Source organism: Lepidochelys kempii, chromosome 2 (genome assembly GCF_965140265.1).
Source record: "Lepidochelys kempii isolate rLepKem1 chromosome 2, rLepKem1.hap2, whole genome shotgun sequence".
Taxonomy (NCBI): Eukaryota; Metazoa; Chordata; order Testudines; family Cheloniidae; genus Lepidochelys; species Lepidochelys kempii.
This window is the reverse complement of record NC_133257.1, coordinates 252,619,314-252,646,196: the sequence shown is the minus strand read 5'-3', so window position 1 is coordinate 252,646,196 and position 26,883 is coordinate 252,619,314. Positions and strand designations below refer to the sequence as shown.

At 46.1% G+C, this 26,883-nt stretch overlaps 1 protein-coding gene across 7 annotated transcripts in view; it reads left to right on the top strand.

The window, feature by feature from the left end:
- The window catches only part of DPP6 (dipeptidyl peptidase like 6), an 816,817-nt gene extending 801,423 nt beyond the window's left edge, over nucleotides 1–15,394 (top strand). For all 7 annotated transcript variants that reach the window (XM_073334581.1, XM_073334585.1, XM_073334583.1 and 4 more), the window contains 7 exons: nucleotides 1,832–2,026; nucleotides 3,805–3,859; nucleotides 6,891–6,996; nucleotides 9,421–9,479; nucleotides 11,695–11,767; nucleotides 11,883–11,956; nucleotides 13,139–15,394. In XM_073334581.1, coding sequence (XP_073190682.1) covers nucleotides 1,832–2,026; nucleotides 3,805–3,859; nucleotides 6,891–6,996; nucleotides 9,421–9,479; nucleotides 11,695–11,767; nucleotides 11,883–11,956; nucleotides 13,139–13,288 — 712 coding nt within the window. In that variant the 3' untranslated portion in view covers nucleotides 13,289–15,394. The remainder of the gene's footprint in view (nucleotides 1–1,831; nucleotides 2,027–3,804; nucleotides 3,860–6,890; nucleotides 6,997–9,420; nucleotides 9,480–11,694; nucleotides 11,768–11,882; nucleotides 11,957–13,138) is intronic.
- Nucleotides 15,395–26,883: the final 11,489 nt, after the last annotated feature.

Genomic DNA, 26,883 nt, shown 5'->3' with positions numbered 1-26,883 from the left:
AGCCCACTCACATTAGAATACTACATTAGGGGATGCATTGTCTTCCTGTTAAACTGTGGCAGTCACTGTTGGGGAATAGTGGACATGTTTACTTTTTAATGGGCTATTATAGTCTCTGCAAAAGCTTAAATCTATAGTTACTCTGCCGTGTAGTCCTAGAAATAGCAGTGAATAACCAGCCACCTCCATGCAAATGGTGCCTTCCTCATAGCAGCACCAAACTATTAATGCCATCTATCCCAACAACTGAACTATCCTTATAACTAGTCCACTGAGTCATTTAGGCTCAGATCTGCAAAGATTTTCAGGCACCTAACTCCCATTGATTGCAAGCATGGATGCACTTTGCCAGGAGAAAGGAGTCTGATATAGGAATGAAGGAGGCAAAGATGCATTGTGAATGAATTCCAAAACACCATCCTGCAGCTTCTTTCAATGAAGGATAAAAACACTGCAATAAACAGGCTGCCACATCACAAAATTACGTCAGCAAAAACATACTTCATTATACAAGTGCTTGAGGAAGATTGGTACTCATCAAGCTAATGACATTTGGTTAGGCTGCCTCTGAAAGTGGATGCTCCTGGGCCTTTGTGGAAAAAATGCAAATAACTAAAGTCATGTGCATGTTAAAAAATTGAGAGAAGTTTTCTTGTGTTTCTGGGAGCCCATAAAAGGAAGTAGATGAAAATGCCAGTATCCCTAGTCATTTAGAACTAACTCCACAAAATTTCCTGTCCCTTGCTCACCCTATTTCTGTGGGTGCACTGTAATTTCTGCTTTGTATGGAGAATTTGAGAAGTTTGAGATGCTCAGCTAAGCGCTGTTTGCAGTGTTTGTGTGGTCATGTGTGTTTCTTGTGATCATTTAGGACTAAGTGCCCCCAAAGAGCATGTAATCTAAGTCCTTGATCCTGCAAAGAGAACTGCATTGGTGGGACCCGATTTGGTGGGTGGGTGGAAGAAGTCTGATTACACAGTTCTCTTCCAGGACCAGGATTTCCCTGAGAGAGAGCCCTATTCATCTGATCACCCTGACTACCCACTGCAACCAGAGCTGAACTGTTATTAAAGTCAATTGTTTTATCACCAGTTTGTTTTTTAATTTGCTTTTCCCTTGTATCTATTTTAAGCAATAGTGACATCAAGTGTCTGACAGTCACATCTGTAGCCACTATCCGACACTCCTGTAGGAGAGGGGAGGTTTGCGATGGGTGACAGGAGTCTAACGAGTCAATAGGTTTTCTTCCCCAAATTTTCTGCCATGCTCCCAGGCTAGGCCCTCCCAGTTAACCTCCACCAGCAACCCCACAAGAGTTCAGCCCCTACAGACTGGAGGGATGAGAGAGAAAGGAAGAAATATAGATTGGGGCCAGCTCCTCAAGTGGTGTATAATGACATAACTCCATTAACTTCAGTGGAGCTATGCCACTTTGGCCAAGTTGAGGATCTGGTCCATTTATGTGTATGCTTCCTAGTTTCACAAAATGCTCCAATATCCTGGTGGTGGTTGCCATATGAGAATCTAGATAGATAGCTGAGAAAACCTTCCTGCAGCTTCCTCACCTGCCTCAAACCCATCCCACACACCAGACCTCCCTGCGGCAGTGCTGTATGAAGACAGAGACTTTCTCGTTAAAATCGATGTCACCTTATAACGCATGTGGCATCGGTACAAGCTGCTCTGCAAACTCACCTTTAAAAGGAGAGACTATGTTGTCACTTTTAAAAGAGATTATGTAGCATGAAAGGTCTCTAGTCTTAGGCAGCCTTGACATTGTTCCATTGAGCATGAGTAAGATGCATTTGTTTTGTCTCTGTTTTTGTTTCAGTGACGGAACACCTGGTAGCCAGAGTGTAACAGAAAAGTTTGAAGTGAATTGGGAAAGCGTGCTGGTCAGCTCCCACAATGCAATTGTGATGAAGTTTGATGGCCGGGGCAGTGGATTCCAAGGCACTAAGTTGTTACATGAAGTTAAAAGAAAATTGGCCCTTTTGGAGGAGAAGGATCAGTTGGAAGCTGTCCGGTGAATGACACTGTCATTATAAAAATTAATTGCATTTATAATTGAAATGTATTCTCAAAGGCTCCGCAGCTGTATCTGGACACTAGAAATTACTCTAAGGCCCTGATCCTGCAAAGAGAACTGCATTGGTGGGACCTCACTGAAGTCAACAGGGATCTGTGAGGGAGGGGTGGGAAAAGTCTGCTTACACAGTTCTCTTCCAGGATCAGGGTCTCCCTGAGAGGGAGCTCTGTTCATCTGATCACCCTGCCCAGAGCTGAACTGTTGTTAAAGTCAATTGTTTTATCTCTCTAGGTACCACTCAGTGATGTATCTCCTCCTATTTGAATACTGTTGTGTAAACAATTGAAGAAATGTGATAAATTGAAAGTACAAATACACTCCTGTATATTTCAATATGGGGAGTAAAATGTCAGCTAAATAAGAATTCCATTTATAAGCCAAAAAACTTTTTCTGATGTTAACATTAATAAGAATGTAGCTGAAGGTCTTACCTTTTAAAAGTTCAAGGGTCTGCTTTAAAATATTTGGGGGAAGGAGAGGAGGAGGAATATTTTTTTTTAAATGGTTGGGTTTGGTTGAAGGCTCATTCAGTTGTTAAGAGAAGGATCTGTTGGAGGCCTGTGAGATCTTCCTCAGAGGTGTTGCCAAACCATCAGAGTAATGCATGCCATGTGACTACAGCAATAGCCTAATACATAGGAATGGTGGTTCCATGCCATTATGAAGCTAGTTCGGTTGATAAAAATATATACTTGGTCTCTAAGGAAGTGGGCACATATATGGATGATGCTAATGTTTATTATAATAAATAAACAAACAGACTTTATTAAGGCTAATAATTTGGCATGAAAATGGTGGATTAAGATGTTTAAGGATTTACGGAAAGATTATTTACATAACATTCTGGGGACTGTATTAAAGATGACTATGAATGTTTCTGAAAAACATACAAAAAAAATTTCTTACATTTTTAGTCTTACAAATAACTTACAATGATGTATTTGCTTATAATTACTTATTTGCTGCACAGGTAGAGACTTTGGCTAATTTAAATATTTAAACATTGTTAAATGAAGCTATCTGCCCCCTGCTTATGTTCAAGTCCTATCCACTTACTTTACTGGGGGGGAAAGTAACGTCCATCAGTAACGTTCTGATTTCAGACTCTGTGCCACTGGGGATAAATAACAAAAGGGGCAGAAAGAATACCGTTTGATTTTCCGTACCTGGATTAATTTTGCAGTGCTAGCAGCTGAGAAAAAAATCCACCTTCTGACTTGTAAAGTGAAGATATTTTTAATTTAATTGCAAGACAATAAATATGAGACCCTGTACTGTTTGCAGAGTTACTGTTTTAAGTATTTCATACCTTAAGAATGCCATTGGAACCAGGTATAAGTAAGAATTTTGTTATTGGCTCTACAGGTAAGATGTTGTACTTCCATGATCCAATCAAAATTAACGGAAATTAGGGTGTACCTGGTACTTTTTGGCTCACAGGAGGTGTGTTCTGCATGATGTACCTGGAATATTCCATATCAGGCATAGGGTTAAAAGAGCAAGAACAAATCAAACAGAAAGCTACATGATAGCAGTAGCCATCAGAGTGAGTTTGGATTAGCCTATATAATTCGCTTGAGGCTTGGGTAATACAATCATCCTAAACTCATGCTTATAAAATCTTCAAGCCACACAATGCCATCATGTACAGTATTCCATGTATCTAATAGTGTCCTCCTTGAACTTAACTATTTCTCATCTGTTTCATATTTTAGGATAATGTTGAAAGAACATTATATTGATAAAATGCGAGTTGCTGTATTTGGGAAGGTAACATTTTCCTGTGATTCCTACCCTTTGTTATTGTTTGCTGATGTATTTAAGCACTTGCGCTTAATCTTGATTTATTGAGTGTACTTGTGGTGGTGGTTTTGTTTTTTGAGATAGGCTACTTCTTGCTTAGAGATTCTAAAGATGAGAGCTTTCATTATATCAGCCCATTTGAAATGAGCTGTAGCTCACGAAAGCTTATGCTCAAATAAATTTGTTAGTCTCTAAAGTGCCACAAGTCCTCCTTTTCTTTTTCCATTTATCAATGTTTCCTTTGAAATTATCTTGAAAAGGAAAAACATCTATTATTTGTGAGGAAAAAATGCTGTCAGATATGAGAAGGGGATTGTTAGAAGAAACTATTGTTGCTATCTGTATAGAGGTACAGTGGGTGAAAAGTGCTGAACAGATCACAGAATCCTTGTCTCAGAGACTGCTTACCAGTTCATAGCAGCCACTGAAATGCTAATAACAGGTTTGCTATTGGCACTATTTCTGAAGGGGTTGAGGAAAGGAGATGGATTCTTGGCTTGGTACCAGTTCATTCAACCTGAGGGGAAACATACTAAGATTGACACTATAGAATGAATGTACCATTGTAGCTTTGAAAACTCAGACCTTACACCCAAAAAAATGGGAGTTTTGCCCAAGCAGGGACTGCTGGTTCAGGGTCTAAGTGTAACCAGTGCGAGTCCGACTGTGTGCTCTGTTTCAGGTAGATGAGACACATCCAGAATCTTTGCTGGCACTTTGGGCATTGCAGTAACCAAATTCAATACCAGTGACTGGTGTTTTTTAGAGGATGTTGCAGTTTTACAGACTCTGCAACAGAGCAAGACTTTATTTAACCACACAGATACAGGGCCCAATCCTGGACACAGACCTATACAGTTATATTGATGACACAAGTGGTCCTCATAGGCCAGATCATTCCTCTCCTTTGGAAGAGCACACAGGAGGGGGCTCTGGGGAAAGTTAAAATTGCCAAGAGGAGCTAGGAGACATAGGCTATAGGGCCCACTCTTGAACCTGGCAGTTCCCCAAAGATCCAGGGAAGGCTTGGCCATCTGTATGCACCCTCCTGTACCTCTGCACTATCAGGGACTCCTATGGCCACCGCTTTCCTTAGAGACCCTGACTGAGTTAACTTTCCCTCCCATGCACTCTTCTCACCCTGGTCTGATGAGCGTCCACACCTCTTCCTGCACAGAGATCAGACTGCAGAGGTGCCTGATATCTTTACACAAGAGGGAGGGTCCTCTCCTGTGTACACATCTGCAGGCAGACACTCTCAGTTTATAACCTTTAGCCAGTGATTAGAACACTCACCCAGGATGTGGGAGATCCAAGTTCAAATCCCACTTCCTCTGACAGGCATGGAGCAAGGATTTGAATCTAGGGCTTCAGCCTCTCAGGCAAGTGCCCTAATCAGTGGGTATTTGAGGTATGCTGGAGTGGGTCTCATTCAGTTGCTCCTGCTGAAGCTGTTCCACTTTGTATGAAATACTTAGTAGTCAGAGGCCAGAAAGCGTGAGAATGACTGTTAGGGCATCCCCCTGGGCCATGGGAGGCCCAAATTCCAGTCCCCTTTCCAGTGCCTATGTAATTGTTTATACAAGTGAGCCTATGTAATTGTTTGTACAAGTTTCCATAGGTGAGATTGAGAGAGACCCTCCGCAGAAAACCCCACAGCCCAGTGGTTAGGATGCCTCCACCTCTGTTCTGGGTGAGGCCCGCAGGCGAGATAGGTGGGGAAACACCTAGTTTGAGGATCCTGCTTGGGCAGTAGGACTGAGGCAGCTCTGCACATGCCCAGCAGCAGAAAAATGCAGGTGCCATGGGACTTTCCCAGTGGCAACTTAGAGGCCTAGGGACGTAGGTACCTGCAGGGTTAGGCAGCAGCTGAGCAGGGTTTGAAGATCTAAATTTTGGATTTAGTTGCCTAAATCACTTAGTGGATCGAGGCCAAAGTTATTCAAGTGCATAAATGGTTGCAGGATCAGGCCCATAGTTAGGACCCAGGCTTCCACTACTTACGTGTGCAAAACTCCCACTGAAGTAAAAGGGAAGATTTGCCTGTGTAGGGCCTGCAAGAATCCGGCTTTAGGAACTGGCTAGTTTAGTAACTCTTTTGTGGGGCTGTGGCACTGGTTTAGAACCCTGTTTCCCATTCATTAGACTGTGTATTGAAAACACCACTGCCCCACATAGGTGCACACAATGCTCGCAGGTTTGTCAGAACGCACCTCACCGTGCCCCAGTGCGTCTCAAAGTAGCTACCAGCCCATTACATTGGGAAGCAGAGTTGAATGGTTTTTAATCAAATGAACACTGTGTTCTGCTGTACCTTGGCCTGGTGGGATTTTGTGTCATCTAATGGCGGTGGGGGAGTTTGTGTGTGCTTAACACCCAGGCTAAGACATTATCTTGTATTAGTTGGGCTCAATTTACAGCTAATCCCCACAGAGTCACAGCGGTGGCTCAGGGTATGTCTGTACTGCAGTCAGAGATGTGCCGGCAGCACGTGTAGACATACCCAAGCTTGCTTTGATCTAGATAGCTAAAATGGCATTGCAGCTCCTGCAGCATGGACCAGGTGGGGTTGTATAGCCCATGCTTCGGCCTGCGTTAGCGAGCTGTCTAGAGCAAAGCGAGCTCGGGTATGTCTCTGCATGCTGCAGTCGCACCTCTGACTGCAGTTTAGACATACCCTCAGATTATAAGCATTCTAGGCAGGGAGCCATTTCTTTGCTGCATGTCTGTACAGAGCCTAGCACTCTGGGGCTGGCACCTCTAGGTGCAATACAAATAAATATAAACAAAGAGACTGTATGCTATTTGTCATAAGGCACCCACGGGGTTATTGGCCCTCAGATGTGCGTGCCTCTATGACCCATTAACACAGCGTTGCATCGTGTCAGCATGGGCACGGTTCTTGGTAACACTGACCGATGTGTGAGATGACGGCTTTGGTGCCCAGCATTTCTGCATTCTCGCTGACACGTGTGCTGTTTGTCTGTCTGTATTCTAGGATTACGGGGGCTATCTGAGCGCTTTTATTCTCCCAGCTGGTGAAGAGAATCAAGTGTTCACGTGCGGAGCCGCTCTTTCTCCATTGACAGACTTGAAATTATACGGTAAACACCACTCCCCGGAGGCCACAAAATGCCAGCTCCTAGCCATCAGTGACATTCCCACCCTCCCCTTACTAGGTCTCCCTTCTCGTTGTTTCTTAAAACCTGGCTTCTGCCTCTCCCGGGGTCTTTGGTGTTTGTCTATTTCGAGCCAGACTGTGAACCCTTTACTCCCATTGGTGAGCAGTCTCCTTCACTTCAATGGGATGAGTCCCCTGCATAAGTAAGTAAGAGGTCTACAATATGGCCTCAGACAGTAGGGTCCTTAAGGTAGGGACCCTTTGTCCTTCTGTGTCTTATACCATGCTGAGCACACATGAAATAAAGAGTAACAATGGTAATAACTGCAAAGTGCGGCCATCCACATTGCCACTGCATACCCCAGTAATTCTAGAAACTCACCCATAATAGCATAGATAGAATCATAGAATTGTAGGATTGGAAGGGACCTTGAAAGGTCAACTAGTCCAGTCCCCTGCACTCATGGCAGGACTAAGTATTATCTAGATCAGGGATTGGCAACCTTTGGCATACAGCCCGTCAGGGAAATCTGCTGGCGGGCCGATCGCGGTTCCCACTGGCCACGGTTCACTGCTCCAGCCCAATGGGGGCTGTGGGAAGGGTGGCCAGCACGTCCCTCGGCCCGCACCACTTTCTGCAGCCCCCATTGGAACGGCGAACCACGGCCAGTGGGAGTTGCAATCAGCAGAACCTGCGGATACAGCAGGTAAAGAAACCGGCCTGGCCCGGCCTGCCAGGGGGCTTACCCTGAACAAGCGGCGCCCCTAGTTTGAGAACCACTGCTCTATGCCATTATCCAAATCATTGATGAAGCTATTAAATAGAACCGGACCTGGAACTGATCCCTGCCAGATCCCACTCATTATGCCCTTCCAGCATAACTGTGAACCATTGATAACTACTCTCTAGGAACAGTTTCCAGTTATCCATCAACCTTATAATAGCTCCATCTAGGTTGTATTTCTCTAGTTTGTTTATGAGAAGGTCATGCGAGACAGTATCAAAAGCCTTACTAAAGTCAAGATATACCACATCTACCACTGTCCCCCATCCCCAAGGTTTTTTACCCTGTCAAAGAAAGCTATTAGGTTAGTTTGACACGATTTGTTCTTGACAAATCCACGCTGAGTGTTACTTATCACCTTACAAATGGGTGATAAACAAATACATACAAATGTGTCATAAACACAACCCAGACATTTATCAAAAAGGTTTGTTCAGTATTAGGAAGAACTAGGGCTTGAGCTCCAAACTACTCCACCCTGTTTAACGTTATACATTCTGACTAGATTTTAAAGCAGCCTGCGTCAGCTTGTGCATGCAAATGGACACATTTGCCTAGGTTGCAGACTCACCTTCTGATGGAGCTTTGTGAGCTTGATAAATGGTTTGGTCACGTGTTAAATGAAGGGTTTTGAATAAGGTCTAAATAGAGACTTACTAGCCCAGTTCTGTGCATGGGCAGACTCCTGCACCTGCCCAACGACCCGCTGGGGAGCCCCACAGAACCTTGCTCCTGTGGAGGGCCTTGTAGGATCTGGGCTTTATTCACTGAGTGTCACACCTGCTGGGTCTGCAAATTCTCACTATTGCTTGTATCAGCCCATTGGAAACTCAAACTTGAAATCTTCTTCCAAAGGCCAAATATTCCCATCATCATTTGCAAAGGGCTGCTCCCACTCTGATCTAAGGTCACCTGCTAGCTTCTCCCATCAAAGCACACCTCTAAAGGGAAGCTATCCCATTCCCATCCAGTAGACCTATTTAGGGATTTTCCTCTTAGCTGCTGGAAGGCACAGCAAACTCCTTGCCTCCCCTCCATTCTCTCCTTGGCTGGCTACTCAGTGGGACTGATACTCTCTCACTTTGCACTGGTGTAAATCAGGAGTAGCTCCATTAAAATCAATGTGCTACTCCTGCGTTAGGGCCCCTGCAACTTCCACTGAAGCCAATGAGAACATTCCGATTGACTTCAACTGGAGTTGGATCGGCCATTAGGTGAGAGCAGAACAAAATTATATAACTTGTAGCTCCCAGTGTATTTCAGTTGCATTCAGAAGTCAATAGCAGAGCCCCGCTGTGACTAATGCAATACCTCTCTATATACATTCATGGCGAAAGGCCATGTAGCACAGTGGATCATTGGTAGCTGTATGTTGCAAAGGTTTGGCATTACAAATGTGTTTTGACTATTCTTTTATTAGAATTAAGTTTTCTCTATCAACGTTATTACAGACGGAGTCATTCATTCTGATCACATTTCTAAAACAAAACAAAAATGAGAGTCTTGTTAAGTCTACATTTCTCATTTAATGAAAGCTGAGTCAGGAAATGTGGCTTTTATTTTTGGAACGGGCTGCACTGGAGTGAAAACTGACCAATATGTTCTCTTTATTTCTTTTCAAGCTTCTGCCTTTTCTGAAAGGTATTTGGGACTACATGGGATTGATAACAGAGCATATGAGGTAACTGCATGGAGTTGAGCACAGAGCTTTGAGCCAGTGTGCGCACTTTCATGACAAAATGTAAACCTTTCTTTAACTTTTTAACCCTGTCTTCTTATGTACAATTTGGGGGAGGAGGGAAATACCAAAAACAGTGCCTGCGAGTAATAAAAAGATCTTTGTTGGAAAGTTATTTTGGCTTTAAGTCTACAGACTGACTAGCTGTTTTGGTTTCCTTGAATTTAACAGTAAAGTAATTCATAGCCTTGTCATTCATTAATCCTCAGGCTACCCCTCTAAAGCAGGTAGGTATTATAAGCCCCATTTTGCAGGTGGGAAATCTGAGGCAGAGAGGTTGAGTGACTTGTCCATGGCCACAGGACAAAACAGTGTCAAAGCCATGATTAGAACTCTGTTCTGGTGCTCAGCCCATTAGATCATGCCTTTTAAGCTACATCCATTTAAAGTCCCTTTAACATTTCACCCCAGGATGAGCTGCTGATGGTTGTAAGCACAGAATGGGTATTTCAGAATTCTGAAGCTTGAGTTGGTGGTAAGCAGACCTCTGGGCTTGTGTTGAGCAGGGTTTAAAATGAAGATAGCTCATTAATTAGGGTGTTATTGTTCAGGGTGAGAGGGAGGCTCAATGGGTGTGAATGCTTCAGTTATTCTGAAGAAACTAGAAAAGAGTAGCTACATGGAGGGAAAGGGTCACTGGGCTGTGTCTGTAAAGTGTGGAAAAATTGGTGCTAACCCTGCACACAGCCCGATGAAATGGATTTTGCACAGGCATTCACCACTGGGGTTTGAAGACATTGCCCACTTCACAACAAAATAAAATCAGCCAGAGCCCCTGTGCGCCTCCTTCACAGGTAGGGCTCGTGGGTAGGTGATCCATATAGTGAATTCACTGGCCTTCTGAAATTTCACGAGCGTAGTTAGGCCATGGTAGGGTTCTTTTTCTAGAAATTTGGAGGCAAATGAATCAAAGTGAAAGGGGTTCCAAAGCAATCAGTGTTCTCATTTGGATGTAGTGCGAAATAGCTTGGCTGTATGTTTCTGAAGGTTGGTGTGAGTAAGTACTGGTGCGTTTGACTAGCTTGGGGAGGGAACTATTTAACTGTTAAACGCCATTGACTGTATCTGTGGAACGTCACAGTGTTCTAAGTGTGGCCTGCTATGCCAGACACTGATGTAACGTGTGCTTCCTAAACACCACAACTAGGCCATGTACTCTCTAGGAATCAAGGAGCACAAGACTGCCATTTCCTGAGCCATGGAACTGTGATGTGGAATTTATAAAGGCTGCTGATGCAGACTTTATAAACCATATTATTCTCCTGGAGGCAATGTTATAACAGAGGGAGCAGCATGTGGGGAACTAGATGAGAACCAAGAGTCTGTGTGGAAGGATGTTCCCTGCTGGGTTTTTTTTTCACGTGTGTATGCTTACATTCAGGTTTCCATTTGTTTCCTCCCTCCCCCATGTCTGCTTGAGAACTCTGTTTCCTGCTTAAATGCAAATTAAAGCAAACACACATTCCTTTGTTTAGGACAGATTTGTTTGCTGACTTCTGCCTGGGTAGGGTAATGGGGAAGATGTGCTAATAACATCAGAATCTTATTTGAAAACTCATAACTTGCTTGTCAGCATTGTCATGGTGAAATGCATATAGCAATCTAAGCTATAATTAAGTTATGATACCTCACAAGGCATACTTTTCAGAGTAGCAGCTGTGTTAGTCTGTATTCACAAAAAGAAAAGGAGTACTTGTGGCACCTTAGAGACTAACCAATTTATTTGAGCATAAGCTTTCGTGAGCTCATGCATCCGATGAAGTGAGCTGTAGCTCACAAAAGCTTATGCTCAAATAAATTGGTTAGTCTCTAAGGTGCCACAAGTACTCCTTTTCTTAAGACATACTTTGTACAAAGATTATTACAATAGTGTGTAGGGTGTGAGTGCAGGGGTGCATCCATCACACCCACCATCTACAGTTGGGGCAGGATTGGTCATGAGGGGCAGGAAAAGGTTAGACAAATAGACAGCATAGTTCCTCCTCCATTCTGCTGCTGTAATGATTCAAGCCGCCAAGAGGAAGAGGTTGCAATGATATCAGCTTGTTATTCTGGTGATCAAATATAAAACAGCGTTAAGTGCTACTTTGCTATGTATACAGAAATCACTCATTTCTGGCATGATGCTTAATCTTACCTGCAACTTTTATCTTCACAGATCACCAAATTAGCACACAGAGTCTCATTACTGAAAGATCAAAAGTTTTTGATTATTCATGCCACTGCTGATGGTAAGTGAACTCACTATTTTAGTGCGATACATTACGTAGTTTATGAGACTCTGATTTTTTTCTTAATTAAATTTGCCACTTTTATGCATTTATTGATACTAATCTGATTTTACAGAAAAAATCCATTTCCAGCATACTGCAGATCTTATTACACACCTAATTAGGGCAAAGGCTAATTACAGCTTGCAGGTACAGTATATGTATGTTTCCATTTTTCATACTTAAACAGTCACTTTGCACTTTGAACAGAAAACAGATGTTATGAAGTAAGCTTTAGAAAGTCCTCACTGTATATACAATACAATATAAAAATACAAATAGAACAGTAATTCTAAGTTATATGTATATTATATAGTTCCTCTCTCACACACACACACACACACACACATTATTATCATTATTTAGATTTGGCCCAATCCTGCAGTTGTTAGAGCTCCATTCGTATGTTCTTACGCTGGGATTTTCAAAGGAACTTGGTATTCAACTCCTGCTGACTTTCATTGAGAACTAGGAGCCCAGCTCCCTATTCTCCTTTGAAAATTACAGCGTTAGAAGTCTGTTATAATCAACTGGCATTCATATAACATGTACAAAAGTTGCCGGTTAGATCTGAATTAAAAGCATAGTTGAGATTATGTAGGACAGTTCCTTTACAGAGTTATCAGCGTTCCTTGTAACAAAACATAAATTCCTTTTTCAACAAGTTTACATTCAACTTTTTAAGTAATGAAACTCTTTTAATTCATATTGCAAGGAGTAGATCCTAAGGCCTTGTCTACATAGGACTACACTCATTTAGTTCAACCGGTGGATACCCCTGTGTGGTCACCCTAAGGGCAGGTCTACACTACAAAGTTTTGTCAGACTAGCTATGTCGGTCAGGAATGTGAAAAAACCGTCGCCACCTCCAACCGGCATAGCTATTGGCAACACTCCCAGGTCATGTCCTTCAGGAAGCTGGTGGTACAGTGACAGAGAAACTCCTTCTGTCGGCATAAGCTGCAGCTACACTAGAGGGCTCTGCTGGTGTAGCTATTACTTTCAAAGCATTCGTACTGTAGCTAAGGCCTGTTTAGGCTTAACTTAAACCTGATCAGAATCTACTTTTAAATTGAAATAAGAGTGTCCACACAGACGTTGGCACCAGTTTAACTAAACAGGTTTAAATACAGTCTGTTCGGTTAGCCAGTGCAAGACAAGCCCTAAGTGCCACACGCTAGTGTTTGTATTGATGCTGATTAGCTAGAGCTGGGCCCGAGCTGCAGAGGTCAGCTCTGGCTGGATCCCAGGTGTTCAGATCTGGGACTGCAGTTCGGGCCCCTCTCTAACCTTAACGTAAAGCTACTCATGGTCTCCTTGGTTCCTTTGCAGATATACCCTGACGAAAGCCATTACTTTAACAGTGCAGCACTTGAGCAACACTTGTACAAGTCCCTTGTCAATTTCTTTGTGGACTGTTTCAAAGTTCAGGACAAACTCCCGATAGTCACACTGAAAGAGGAGGAGGAGGAGGAGGATTAACCCTTTTGGTTCGTGCAAAGCACAAGGCCGTTCTTTATAACAATATGCAACTGAATCATTTTCCTGGAGAAAGAAATGTTATGTTGTTAGCATGTGTTTAAACGAAACTGAAAGCAGCTCGCCTGCTTGACAGACAGCAACTCCTTCCTGAATGGAAGAACATTGCGCATGATGAACTCAGCAGAAACTGCTGTCTGACATGAATCCGTCACAGACATCGCCGTCTTCTTTGCCACAAAATGACTTCTGGAGTAAAAGGCTCTCAAGAAATTGGACTTGAAGGACCACACCAAGAAACTACCTTGAGGACTAGAAGGTTAAATGGCCCTTTTGCATTCAAGAAATGAAGCAGTAGCAATGAAATACATCATCTCTTTTAGGGTTACCATAGTTAGCATCCCGTTGTGTCAGATAAAACTTAATAAATGGAAAAGATTATAGCACAATTATTTTAAAGGTACTGATTCATACATATTTGCCTGCTCTCCCCCATGTTTAGAAGATTCATCACTGCTATGGGGCATACAGATTCTAATTATACCAAGTATCACTGTAATTACACTAATGTTTAATTAGCCTCATGTAATTAATTACGATTTTATATTGTTTTTACCTGTTCCTCTTTACATTTGATCTCATGCTCACCTTATCAGCTTCACCACTTGTCATGGATGTGGAAGAAAACATGCATTGAACTAACTAGACCAGTGTTTTTCAATTGCTGGGTCATGACCCTAGAGGGGGACACAAAAGGCAATCAGGAAAGGGGGGGCGCCAGGTGTTAAATTTTTATTATAATGTAAAGCAAAGAAAATCTTGTTCCCTCCCTCCCGGCACGCGCTTAACCCTTCAATTATTCTCTGTTAGCCTCTCCAAGCACACACTTAAATAAATTATTTTGGGGCAGTTCAATGGCTTGTGTTATACAGGAGGTCAGACTTGATGATCACAGTGGTCCCTTCTGCTCTTGGGATCTATGAATTTAGGCTTAGCTTTGATATCATTTTTACTCTTAAGTAAATGTAAGGGGGTTGCAAACATTTGTTACTTTGAATAAGTGGTCAGAAAAGATTGCGAACCGCTGATCTACACTCTGGTAGAGGGAGTTTGTATCAGATACTTTGCTGGTCATCTTGTGAAGCATTAAAAAAGAAATCAGTATGGATAGATTTATTTCACATGCTGTCTGCAGCTTAGTTTTGATTTTGGATTCCAAGTAAATGATTATCACATTCCACTTTTAGTTATGTCTTCTGCTTGCAGGAGGTTTGTAAAATCAGAGCATCTAAAATCATACTGGTCTGTGCAGGGGTGGAGAACAATGTTTAAAAACCCAGGGGAAAATCGTTCAAATCTCAAACATCATTCCTTCACCTCCAGTTACCATATCATAAAGATTTTGGCTAGTGTTGCTCCTTGTAAGATATTCTGACCAAATGTACAGCCAGGATTAATAATGTATATTTCATTTTGTTGTATATAAAGGAATGTAAGTCAGTTATTTGTCAGGTCTCCAATCCAATATTAGTCTTGTGTTAGCATGCACACTATAACCTTCCTTTGCTGATCAGGACTCTTTAGAAGTACTAGCTTGGAAATATATCAATTAATGTAATTTCTTTTCTTGTTTTGACAACTTGAATGTCAGCACCGGTTTCTACATTTTTACACAGTACTGTGGGTAAACTCACATCCTGACAGCAATGATGATGTATCCATTGTGCTCCTTAATGTGTCAAGTTTTTTTTTATTTTAATCTCTAAGCTTTGACCGTTGGTTGTAGTTAGACCATCCTGGACACTATACTGGTAAATCACAGAAGCAATCTAGTTTGGTTTGGGGGGGTTTCTTTAATTTACAGTGCATTGATATTTTGCGAACAGGAACTACAGTATAAATCTGCTTTACTCGGCAGTATGCCAAATAGACAATACGAATGCTGGGTGTCCAGGTTTTACTACACTAAATGGGCTCAAAAGTCTGAAATGAACTGGGTCGGAAAAACATCAAATCTGCTCTGTCCGCAATCTTTTGTAGGAGGACATTTAGGATGTGGCATGGTAGTGTTCGTTCATCCATGAAATAAAACATTATTTTACCACCCTGCTTGCTACTTTTTGGTTTTTAGTTAAGTACTTAAATAATAGTTACCATTAAGTGTGATTTCTATCTGAGTTGGAACCCAAGCCCCAGATGAAAAGATGCAATATACAGCATCTCAGTGTGACTGCAGAAAACCACTTACTGAGCACATCACCCTAAGGAGTGATTGCTGTTTCTGAGGAAGACATGAAGTGCTGTGTAAAATGTGTTCAGTCCAAAAGAACCGGCTAATGCAGGGGCGGGCAAACTTTTTGGCCTGAGGGTTTTGGAAATTGTATGGAGGGCCAGTTAGCGGATGGGGGCATGGCCCGGCCCCCCACCCTCCCCTGCTTCTGGCCCCCTGATGCCCCCCCCGGGACTCCTGCCCCATCCAAACCCCCCTGTTCCCTGACGGCCCCCCCTGGGGCCCCTGCTCCATCCACCTCCCCCTGCTCCCTGTTCCCTGACTGCCCCTAGAACCCCTGTCCCCGATTGTCCCCTGCTGCCCCATCCAATCCCACCTCATTCCTGACTGCCCCCCCCGAGACCCCTGCCCTAGTCAACCCTCCTGTTCCCCGCCCTCTGACCGCCCCGACCCCTATCCACTCCCCCACCCCCTGACCACCACCCCCAACACCCCTGCCCCCTTACTGCACTGCCTGGACCATCGATGGCTGGTGGTGCAACATCTGCACTGCCCGGCTGGAGCCAGCCACCCCCCCACGCAGCACAGAGCACCGGGTCAGGCCGGGCTCTGCAGCTGCGCTGCCTGGCAGGAGCCAGCCACCCCCCCACGCAGCACAGAGCACCGGGTCAGGCTGGGCTCTGCAGCTGCGCTGCCCGGCTGGAGCCAGCCACCCCCCCACGCAGCACAGAGCACCGGGTCAGGCCGGGCTCTGCAGCTGTGCTGCCCGGCAGGAGCCAGCCACCCCCCAACGCAGCACAGAGCACCGGGTCAGGCCGGGCTCTGCAGCTGCGCTGCCCGGCAGGAGCCAGCCACCCCCCCACGCAGCACAGAGCACCGGGTCAGGCCGGGCTCTGCAGCTGCGCTGCCCGGCAGGAGCCAGCCACCCCTCCACGCAGCACAGAGCACCGGGTCAGGCCGGGCTCTGCAGCTGCGCTGCCCGGTGGAGCCAGCCACCCCCCCACGCAGCACTGAGCACCGGGTCAGGCCGGGCTCTGCAGCTGCGCTGCCCGGCAGGAGCTCCCCGCCCAGAGCATTGCGCCGGATGCGCAGTGAGCTGAGGCTGCGGGGAAGGGGGGAATATCAGGGGAGGGGCCGGGGGCTAACCTCCCGGGCCAGGAGCCCAGGGGCCGGGCAGGAGGGTCCCGCGAGCCTGATGTGGCCCGCGGGCCGTAGGTTGCCCACCTCTGGGCTAATGTGAGGGCCTCTGTTATTCAACAGTCTTTTCTGACAACTGTGCTCTTCGATGTACATTCTCTTTCTCTCCCAGAAGAGTCATGAGTGTCCTTTCTACCATCCACCCCATTAACCTTGGGGCCACCCCAATTCTTGCCTGCCTGCGGCTGAACAGCAAGGACATGGGCCAGTCGTCTCAACTAGGGAAGCTTGGCCAAATGGACTTTTAACATCAAGGACAGCAAGTTGCAACGAAGACCACAAAAGAGTGTTTAACTCTGTTGCCATCTCTCCCCTGTCTCTTCTGCTTGAAGAACGACGGTTTTCAGGTTAAAGTGAAAGGACTGAGAGTGAGAACGTGCTATTCCAACACTGATTTCCTGTGTGATTATGGGCAAGTTACCTGTGGGTGTGTGGGTGTCTATCAGTAAAAGGGGAATGATACCCATGGCTACATGGCATTGAGCTCCTTGGTTACTAGGGAAGGGCTACATTTTCCTCACATCTTAGATGTAGCCTCTGTCAAATTGGAAAAGAATCCTTTATTGTTATAAGCGCTGGTGTAAATTGCAGAGTTTCTCCCATTACAAGCCTTGGCTATCTTCCCTCCCCCTTACATACACACAAATGTTACACAGTACCCTCCGCCTCAGGCTGCTACTTCAAGGGGAGGTGGAAATCTGCACGCCCAGAACTCATCATTCCACCACAGGATTTTTTCCCTGTTATCCCTTTAAAAGCTTAGGGTCAGGTGCTTGCTCCTGGAATAAATACAGAGGGGGTGGATGGCACATTTTGCAGTGGCATCTTGCTAATTGTTTAGGTCACATGGCCTAAGCTCAGAATGATGTGACATTATCCGATTCAGTGTGCTGGACCGTATCTCTGAGGGAGTGCAACAAGCAGATTTCACAATCAACCAAGGTAATGGTGGACAAAGTCATTTTAATCTCTGCTATCAGCAATTCAGGCATCAAGAAGATTTGTCATTGCTATGGGCGTAAGGAGTCCAGTTATCCAAATTATTGCTGTAGTTACACTACAGTTTAATTAACTTTATGTAATGAATTACTATTGCATTGGCTGATCGAAGTGAGCTCTTACCTTCAAATTGATGGCAGTTTTGTCTGGCTGGAACTTTTGAGCATTGCCTCTGATCAATTCCAAAAATTCAAGGACCATTCAAAGCATGGATTGAGCAGAACCCTATTGATTTGGGGGAGCTAAGGGACACAGAGCCCCTGCCAGCTGGTGAGCAAACCCAAACACCTTTATAACTGTCTATAGATTAAAAAAAAAACAAGGATTGATGCAGCCATTAACACCTTCCAGCAAATCCCTCACTCCCCACCCTCCAGCCACCATATCTCAGCTCTATTCACCCTCCCAATATAGTTTAACTTGTTGACTCCCTGAATGACTTACCTCCCAGACAGAAAGACAAGAAATAAGAACTGGGGGGAATTGTGGCACATACAGAGCCCCTGTCTTGGTGGGAGAGAATGGAGGACCCTGTCATGGAAGAATGGGGGAGGCATACGGACCCTTGCTAAAGGAAGAGAATGGGGGAAGGGAACATGGATACTCAGCTGTGCTGTGGCATGGGGGACCAACAGGGCAGGCATACAGCCATTGGCCCGGGGGGAGGGACACAATGAGCACTTGGCCTGACTGGGGGTGTGGGTTTGTACAGAGTCTCTGAAATAGAGATCGGAACATAGTTTCTGTGAAGGGAAATCATGCCTCACCAACCTATTAGAAATCTTTGGGAGTGGGGTGGTTAGCAAACATGGACAAGGGTGACCCAGTGGCTATAGGAGCTGTACTGGGATCAGTTCTGGTCAACAGACTCATAGGTGAGCTGGCAAGGGGGAGTAAGCAGTGAGATGGCAAAATTTGCAGGCGGTACTAGATTACTCAGTCCAAAGCTGACTGCGAAAAGTTACAAAGGGATCTCAAAAAACTAGGTGACTGGGCAACAAAATGGCAAATGAAATTGAGTGTTGGCAAATGCAAAGTAATGCACATTGGAAAACATCATCCCAACTATATATACAAAATGGTGGGGTCAAAATTAGCTGGTACCACTCCAGAAAGTGATCTTTGGAGCTATTACAGATAGTTCACTGAAAACAGCTGCTCAATGTGCAGCAGACATCAAAAAACGCTGACACTGTTAGGAGCTATGAGGAAAGGGCTAGCAGATAGGCCAGAAAATGGCATAATGCCACTATATAAGTGCACGGTATGTCCACACCGTGACGACTACATTCAATTCTGGTCAACCCATCCCAACCAAAAGATATATTAGCATTAGAAAAAGTACAGCGCAGGGCAACCAATATGATTATGAGTATGGAACAGCTGCCATACATGAAGAGAGTAAAAAGACTCAACCCTTTCCATTTTGAAATGAGACAACGAAGGTGGATATGCTAGAGAGCTATAAAATCACGACTGGTGTGAAGAAAGTTGAGGGAACTGTTATAGACGCCTTAATGTAGCACAAGAAGTGTGTGGGGGGGGTCACCCAATGAAATTAATAGGCAACAGGTTTAAAGTAAACAAGAGGAAGTACTTCTCCATACAATGCACCGTCAATGTCTGGAACTCATTGCCAGGGGATGTTGTGAAGGCCAAAAGTGTAACTGAGTTCAACAATGAGTTAGATAAATTAATGGTGGACAGGTCCAGCAACGGCTGTTAACCAAGATGGTCGGGGCACAAACCCATGATCTGGGTGTCCCTGACCGACATGAAATGAGCCATTTCCTGTCGTCCAGTCCCAGGGTCTAATTGCTCTGTTCTGAAGCCAGGCTACTGGGCAAGCTGGGCCATGGTCTGCTTCAGTACAGCCAGTCGTATGTAATGCAAAGAACCCCTGGTGTGCCCAATGAGAGGCGTTGACAGAAGCAGCAGCAAGTGCAACCCTCGAATGCAGTGTTCACGTGTTGCTCTGCGTTCTTTAGACTCATGCGCACCTATTAGCTCCTCTCAGGCCCCCTACAACCCTTCTCCAGGGAAAACAATGCCCCTCCCCCCAGGCCACACTGCAACCTGTTGCTGGCTAGAGGACTGGTGCACTGTGGTGTAGCGGGCCGGCATGTTCACTCCCTGGCTGGTGGCACGGGACACTCACTCCCCTGGTCGAGTTGAGAGGGAAGCCTCATATCATCCGCTCTAGCCTCCTGCAAGGGTTTCACGGCTCTCGCTCTCTACCCACCCCTTGACTCCAGTCGTGCTACGGAGGGGGCCCTGTTCTTGCATCCAGCCCATATCTCAACACAATGCTTCTGCTTTGTCCAGGCATCTGGGCGCCCATTGCCCAGCTCCTGTACCTAGGTTTGTCAATTTTGGTCAGATGTATTCCTGGAGGTTCCACACATGACATAATTTTTAATTAAAGATTAATCCTTAATTCCTGCAGACTCCAGGACAATCCTGGAGGGGTGGGAACCCTACCCGTACCCAGTAGCGCCTCCTCCCTGGAGCAAGGCAGACGTACCAAGGAAGGGGATGCACTGGTTGTAGAGTGCACGAAGGCCCCCACACAGCAGCAGACCCTGGTGCCCCAGCACAGCTGAGCAATGCCAGTGTGACCCAAACAGGAACTACAAACCAAGCTGTGCAGTGCGGTGCAATGCAGCTGACAATACTAGAGGCAGGCTGGCTTAGTGGCTAGAGCTCTGGAGTGGGACTCAGTCTGAAGACCGGAGGGGGGGCTTCCTCACCCTGCCACTGACCTGCTGGGTGACTAAGGCCACTTCTCTATGGCTCAGTTTCCCAGTTGTAAAATGGAGCTAATGCTACTGCCCTTCTCTGTAAAGCACTTTAATAATAATAATCCAGAGATTTCAAAGCACAGCTAGACTGTACCCTCACAGCATGACAGGCATTGGCTCTGTGATGCTGGGGGGGAGGGGGGTAGAAATAACAAGTGGGAGGAAGAACATGGCCTCAGTTTCCTATTTTAGTAATTGTATGGGTTTAAAACTCATTTTTCTCAACAAACATCCTCCCCCTTTCCTGTTCGCATCCCTCTTTCTGACCTGGAACACTTTTTCAGCCCGGAGCATCAATGCTTTCTCTGGTCCACTGCTGACCCCTCCTCGGCCTCACCACCGACAAATACGAATAAAGCTGGAAAGCATGCCCATGGCCCCCTTGCAAGGCACTGGCTATAAATAAAAACCAGGGCCAAAATCAATAAAGCACTCCAGCAATATCCACTTCATTCCTTGGGAGCGTTGTGTGGTTTGTATTTATTCCCTCTGTGGCTGATTTGCAAGGCCCAATGAGTCCTTTTCTAGTGTAGCCCCCCCCCCCCCCCCCAGGAGCCTGACTGCTTCAAGGATGCATTTCAATGCATACTGGCCCCTCCCCAGTTTGCTTTGCAGCCCACCCGTTTTATTTAGTTGTGTACCTTTGGCTGCGTTGCTGCAGAGCGGGATTGTTCAAAGAGGAGACGGGGCTGGATACAGTCTTTGGAACCATAAACCAGCTCGTGCACTGGTCACGGACTTGATGGCTACAATGAGTCTGGCCATTCAGTGTCCTGACAGCCACTCAGCACCAAGCACAGACTGGGACACTGCACACCAGCTGCGGATTGGTCACATTAAGGGCACTGGATTAGCTTTCACCTGGCCCATGCTCATGCTGCGGCTACGTGGTACAGTGAAGCCCCACTGACTCAGGCAGGCATTTGTTCAAAGAGCAGGGCTATTAAGAATGTCCCAGATAAACCCAACCCCCCGGCCCCCCCCGGCCGGGATCCTGAATTTATCCAATACACCATTGAAAATTAGAGGAACCTACCTCCCCATGGCACAACTTGCCAGGCCTCGTACGCTAGGACTCATTCCTGTCACCATTCATTCAGCACGAACTAGCCTGGGCCTGATCCAGTTTCCATGCAAGTCAGGCTGGCTGTGGAGATGAGAGCCTGGGGCACCGCAGGGAGGAGGTGTGAAGGATGGTGCAGGGGTAGGGCTGGGATACCTGGGGATGAGCTGCAGAGTTGGGGGGGCCAGGTAGGAACCGGGAGGGGAAGCGCAAAGTTCCAGTGGGGTACAAAGCGCTGGGCTTACAGCAAATTTCAGCTTACAACCCCAAGTGCACAGTCTCTTCAGTCCGGCTGTTTGCCCACCCCCCCCCCGCTCCCCTTCACTGCCTTCATTCATTCAGTCCTTCCCGCCCCTCTGACTCCCTCTATACAGCCCATGCCCCACATGCATCATGCTGCCTCTGCTCTCCCTGTGCCGCAAGCCCTCCCCTTCATGGTCACTCATGGCAAGGGTGAGTCCCAGGGCAGGGGCAGGGACAAATAGGACTTTTTGAGGGAGTGCTGAGATGACAGAGCCTTTTCTTTTCCACCACTATTGCGCTCAGTGCGGTCAATTACCCCAGTAGCATGAGGCATAGGCGCCAACTTCCTCTGTTCCCAGGGGGTGCTCCACCCCTGCTCGACCTCCAGGCCCTTCCCCCCACCCCCCCACCTCTTTGCTCAGCTGCTGCTCACTTGGCACATTTACTGGGAAAGCCAGACACCTGCAGTGAACACATGTTTTCACTGACGTCTGCTTCTAGCAGGAAAAGCCTTGAACCAGACTTCACCGGGTGTAGGGCGGGCGGGGGCAGGGATATCAGGCACTGCCAAGCTAGTGGAAGGTAGACGAGCATTCACTCGAAGGTTAGGTCTCCCCTTGGTGCCTGGGCCGGGTTGTTGGGGGGGGGGGCAATTACCTGCACGACTAGCTGTACCCACACTAGTGCAAGGAGCACTACGGTGCTAAACTTGGCAGTGTAGCCATGGTAGCCCAGGCAGTGGCAAGCAGCGGCATAGACTACCTGCCCTGAGTACAAACCCTCCCAGGCCCTGTGGGCACGTACAGTGTGGTTCAGGCACCGCGGGCAACAGCTCGGGCCAGCTGCTCTAGTGCTTACACAGGGCCAGGCAGCTAGCCCAAGCCACCGCCGCCTGAGTCCAAGCCTGCCCAGTCCCTGAGCATGGATTCACACAGGACTCTCACAGCGGCCCGGGCTGCTGCAACCACACCGGTATTTTTAGCACACTGGCTCAAGGTGAGTGAGCGTGTGTAGGTCACCCATGCAGGGAGTTACACCTCCCAGCTGCAGTGTAGATGTATCGAATGCATCGTTAATAGCAGCCTAATGACGCCATAGTCACCAAGCGGCCAGCACTGCCTTGCACACAGGGCCACTGGAACTCGGGGCCACCGCAGCAAGAGTGACAGACCTTAACGTGACCTAATGCAAAGGCACAGGGCGCGATTGCTTAAATTGAAGGATCCACTCTGTTCGCTGGATCAGAGAGGTGCCCCCCAGAAGAGCAGTTCTGAGTCCTCCCAGTAGAGGGCAGTGGTGCACACTAGGCAATACCTGGCATTTCACACCTTTAAAGGCACACATTTTAGCTAAGGCGTTCTCACAGCCTTCGTGTGAGGGGCATGCGTTTCAATCCTCAATTTAGAGAGGGAGAAACTGAGGCAGGCAGTTTAAGGCTACCCTTTTCAAACTTGGGTGCCTAAAATTAGGCACTTACATGCATGTCTATCTAGCCAGGTTCTGGTGTCGTCTTAACATAGCCATCATGGCCTAATTGTCAGCGGTGCTGAGCACCCACATCTCTCACTGGCCTCCAGTGGGATTTGGGGCTGGGGCATGGGGGGGCGGTGCTCCAAAGGTCAGACCATTTCCAGGTGACTAAACATAGATTTTTAGGTGCTTCACTGTTAGTGCCCAGACTTGAATTGTTTCACCCAAGTGGCTTGCTCAAGATGCGAGGAGGACACAACTGCAGCACCAGGAAGGGGATTTAGCAGGTCCTGAGCCCCTGTCCTATGCTCAGACCACTAGCATCTTTAGTGTCCTAGTTTGTTGAACTCAAGGTATGACATTCTGTAAACTGAAACTGGGGTGAGGGCACCTAAGTAACTGGGCTGAAGGGAAATATGTCTCATGGAGCAAAAGTTAGGTTTCATTGATTTCATACGGACACTGATTTCAATGGGAGTTAGGAGCCTAAAGACGTTTGTGGAGCTGGGCCATAATCCCACCTAAAAATTCATGTGCTGCCTATGAACTGGAGCTTTGGTTTTTCATAAATGTGTAACCCTTCTGCCAGGTGGGCCTGGTTCAATACCTCGGGGTTCCTTTTCAATAATACAACACAGAACTGGCTCGAGCCCCCTGTAACTTGGGAAAATTACACACTACCCCTGAGCACCTCTGAGCGGCAATACTTCCCCTCTTGCAAGCACAGAATTTGAGTGTAGAAAAGAACTTTTAATGAAAGGAGGGGTGTCACCCGACATTAATTAGGGAAAATGCCACAAGAAGGATTCATAAGCCTAAAACAGTGAGCAGGACACCCCCCCCCCCCCCGGAATGCGTGGGTCAGAGCCTTCTGCCTCATGTTCTTGAGTTTTACAACCAAAAGTTCCTCTATTGCACTGCGCTCCCTCACCACACCCCACTCACAGCGCTTGTCCTTGGTCAGAGAGGCCCCAGGGCTCAGAGGCACATCTTTATGAGTTTACCTCCCACCCAGGGAAGACTGCACCTTGCTTACATCACTATCTGAGCACTTGCTTTGCCTGGCTGCTCTACCAGCCACGGTTCCTCTCTGCTGGCTGACCCACCAGCCGCTTCTTGACTTGTCAGCTGCTCGTTGCCTGACAAGCCGCTTGTTCTGCTCACCACCTTACCAGCCACTTTCTCGCCAGCTGACTGTCAGTCACCTTCTGCTGCCACCTGCCTCTCTGCTGTGACTTCTGCACATCGGTCTCTTAGTAATTGTCAGCTCTTTTCAGGCTGGGCAGAAACACTGCCCCAGCTCAAGTGATTTGGGCTCTCAGTGATTTTTTTTTAGCTCTTAGCAAGCTGGGCAGAAACACAGCCCCACCACAGCTGATTTCAGCTCTGATTGAGCATTTAAAATAACAGGGAGGCTCCCAATGAAGCCTATTTAGCTCTTTCTTTGAACAGTGGGGAGGAACAGGTTAAACCAGACTTGGGACCCTTGAGGAGAGGCCACATCTTCTGGCTAGGACACCTGTGCCCACCCCTCTTATTTTCACAGGGCTCTAGCATTGGAGCCGCTGGCTTAACGAGGTCCTTTCAGCTGTGGGCCCTCATTTGGGGCAAATTAAGCACAGTTCTCTTCCCCTTTATTCATACAATAATAAGCCCTAGGGTGGACACAATTGTACCAGCATAAAAGTGCCTTATAGCAGCATTGCTCATTTGCCGTACTATACAGGAATGAGCTATCCTGGCATACGCACTTTTAGACACACAAGCTCTCACACAGCCAGTACACTTAGGTCCCTTCAGCACTACATCTAGCCATGGTAACAAGCCGTTTGTTAAATTAATGGGTTCTGCTAATGCGGTTGTTGTGGTTTCTGCCAGTGGCTGGGAGAGGGCAGCAAACGTTTAAGACATTTATAAAAAGAACATTTAACAAAGTGCCGTCCTGTGCCCATCAATCAATGTGACCAGGTTAGCAGAAACTATTTCAGTAAAATATTCCTTTCTGGGCACAGCTGCATACTGGAGTCAGGGCCAGACACAGCTGTGACTGGAGACAGAGCAGACTATACACTGTGGAATAACAAAACACAAGAACAAACCATGCTCCCATGAACCATGCTTCACCTTTAAACTTTAATGAGGTATATAAATTAAAAAGTGTCTCTTTTTGGTACAGCGAGCATTATACAAATTGCGCTCGGTGTCCTGAGATCTATTCCTTCATACTCACTGGTGCAAACACACAGGACATACGTTTCTCATGTTTGCAGCAGCTGTTGTCAAAGTCCTGAAATGTAATTTGTGCTGAGCAGCCACGGGTAATTTGAACTGACATGCAATTTGTCTTGAGGATTGGCAGCTGGATTGCACAATCATTAAAATACCTACTACCCACTGTCTCCTTCAGAACTATGTTCTAATAAGATAACTCCTCTGCTATAGCTTCAGTAAACCCTCAAAACTCCAACAGAAAGTAGCACACCGGACCCACGAGTCCAGCAAAGCCGCTCTCTAGTAGCATCCAGCCACTTTGTGTCTACAATGGCCTGTGCATGTTTACCATAGCTCATAGGAAAGCCTCTCTGACATACAGGCTCTCCAACTGCTCCTAAATACCACCCCATCAGCTCATTCATCTGTCAATCAAAACCCTTCTCTGTGATGATGAATCGGTATCCAACCTGTTATACCAATCAGATCCATGTCCAGCTTTAAAAAACGGTTTCCCATTGTAAAGCTCCAAATTTCAAAGAAATTTGGCTTTTGAGACACTGAGTGCTGTCAGGGAGATGGTGTCGTGTTTCATATCTACAGTCCTCGCTTATAAGCCTGCCAAGATACTGAGCTGGGGCAGGCCACCTATAAGTAGTTTTCAAGAGTATCGCTCTGAATGGGATAGTTCTCTATCAGATATACATTATTACAGGTTTCAGAGTAGCAGTTAGCCTGTATCCACAAAAAAAGCAGGAGGACTTGTGGCACCTTAGAGACTAATAAATTTATTTAGCATAAGCTTTCGTGGGCTACAGCCCACTTCATCGGATGCAATGCAGTAGAAAATACAGTGGGACGCTTTTACATACACAGAGAACATGAAACAATGGGTGTTACCATAGACACTATAAGGAGAGTGATCAATTAAGGTGAGCTATTACCAGCAGGAGAGAAAAAAGCTTTTTGTAGTGATAATCAAGATGGGCCATTTCCAGCAGTTGACAAGAATGTGTGAGGAACTGTGGTGTGTGTGTGTGTGGGGGGGGGGATAAACATGGGGAAATAGTTTTACTTTGTGTAATGACACATCCACTCCCAGTCTTTATTCAAGCCTAATTTAATGGTGTCCAGTTTGCAAATTAATTCCAATTCAGCAGTCTCTCATTGGAGTCCGTTTTTGAAGTTTTTTTGTTGAAGAATTGCCACTTTTAGATCTGTAATCGAGTGACCAGAGAGATTGAAGTGTTCTCCGACTGGTTTTTGAATGTTATAATTCTTGACTTCTGATTCGTGTCCATTTATTCTTTTACGTAGAGACTGTCCGGTTTGGCCGGTGTACATGGCAGAGGGGCATTGCTGGCACATATCACATTGGTAGATG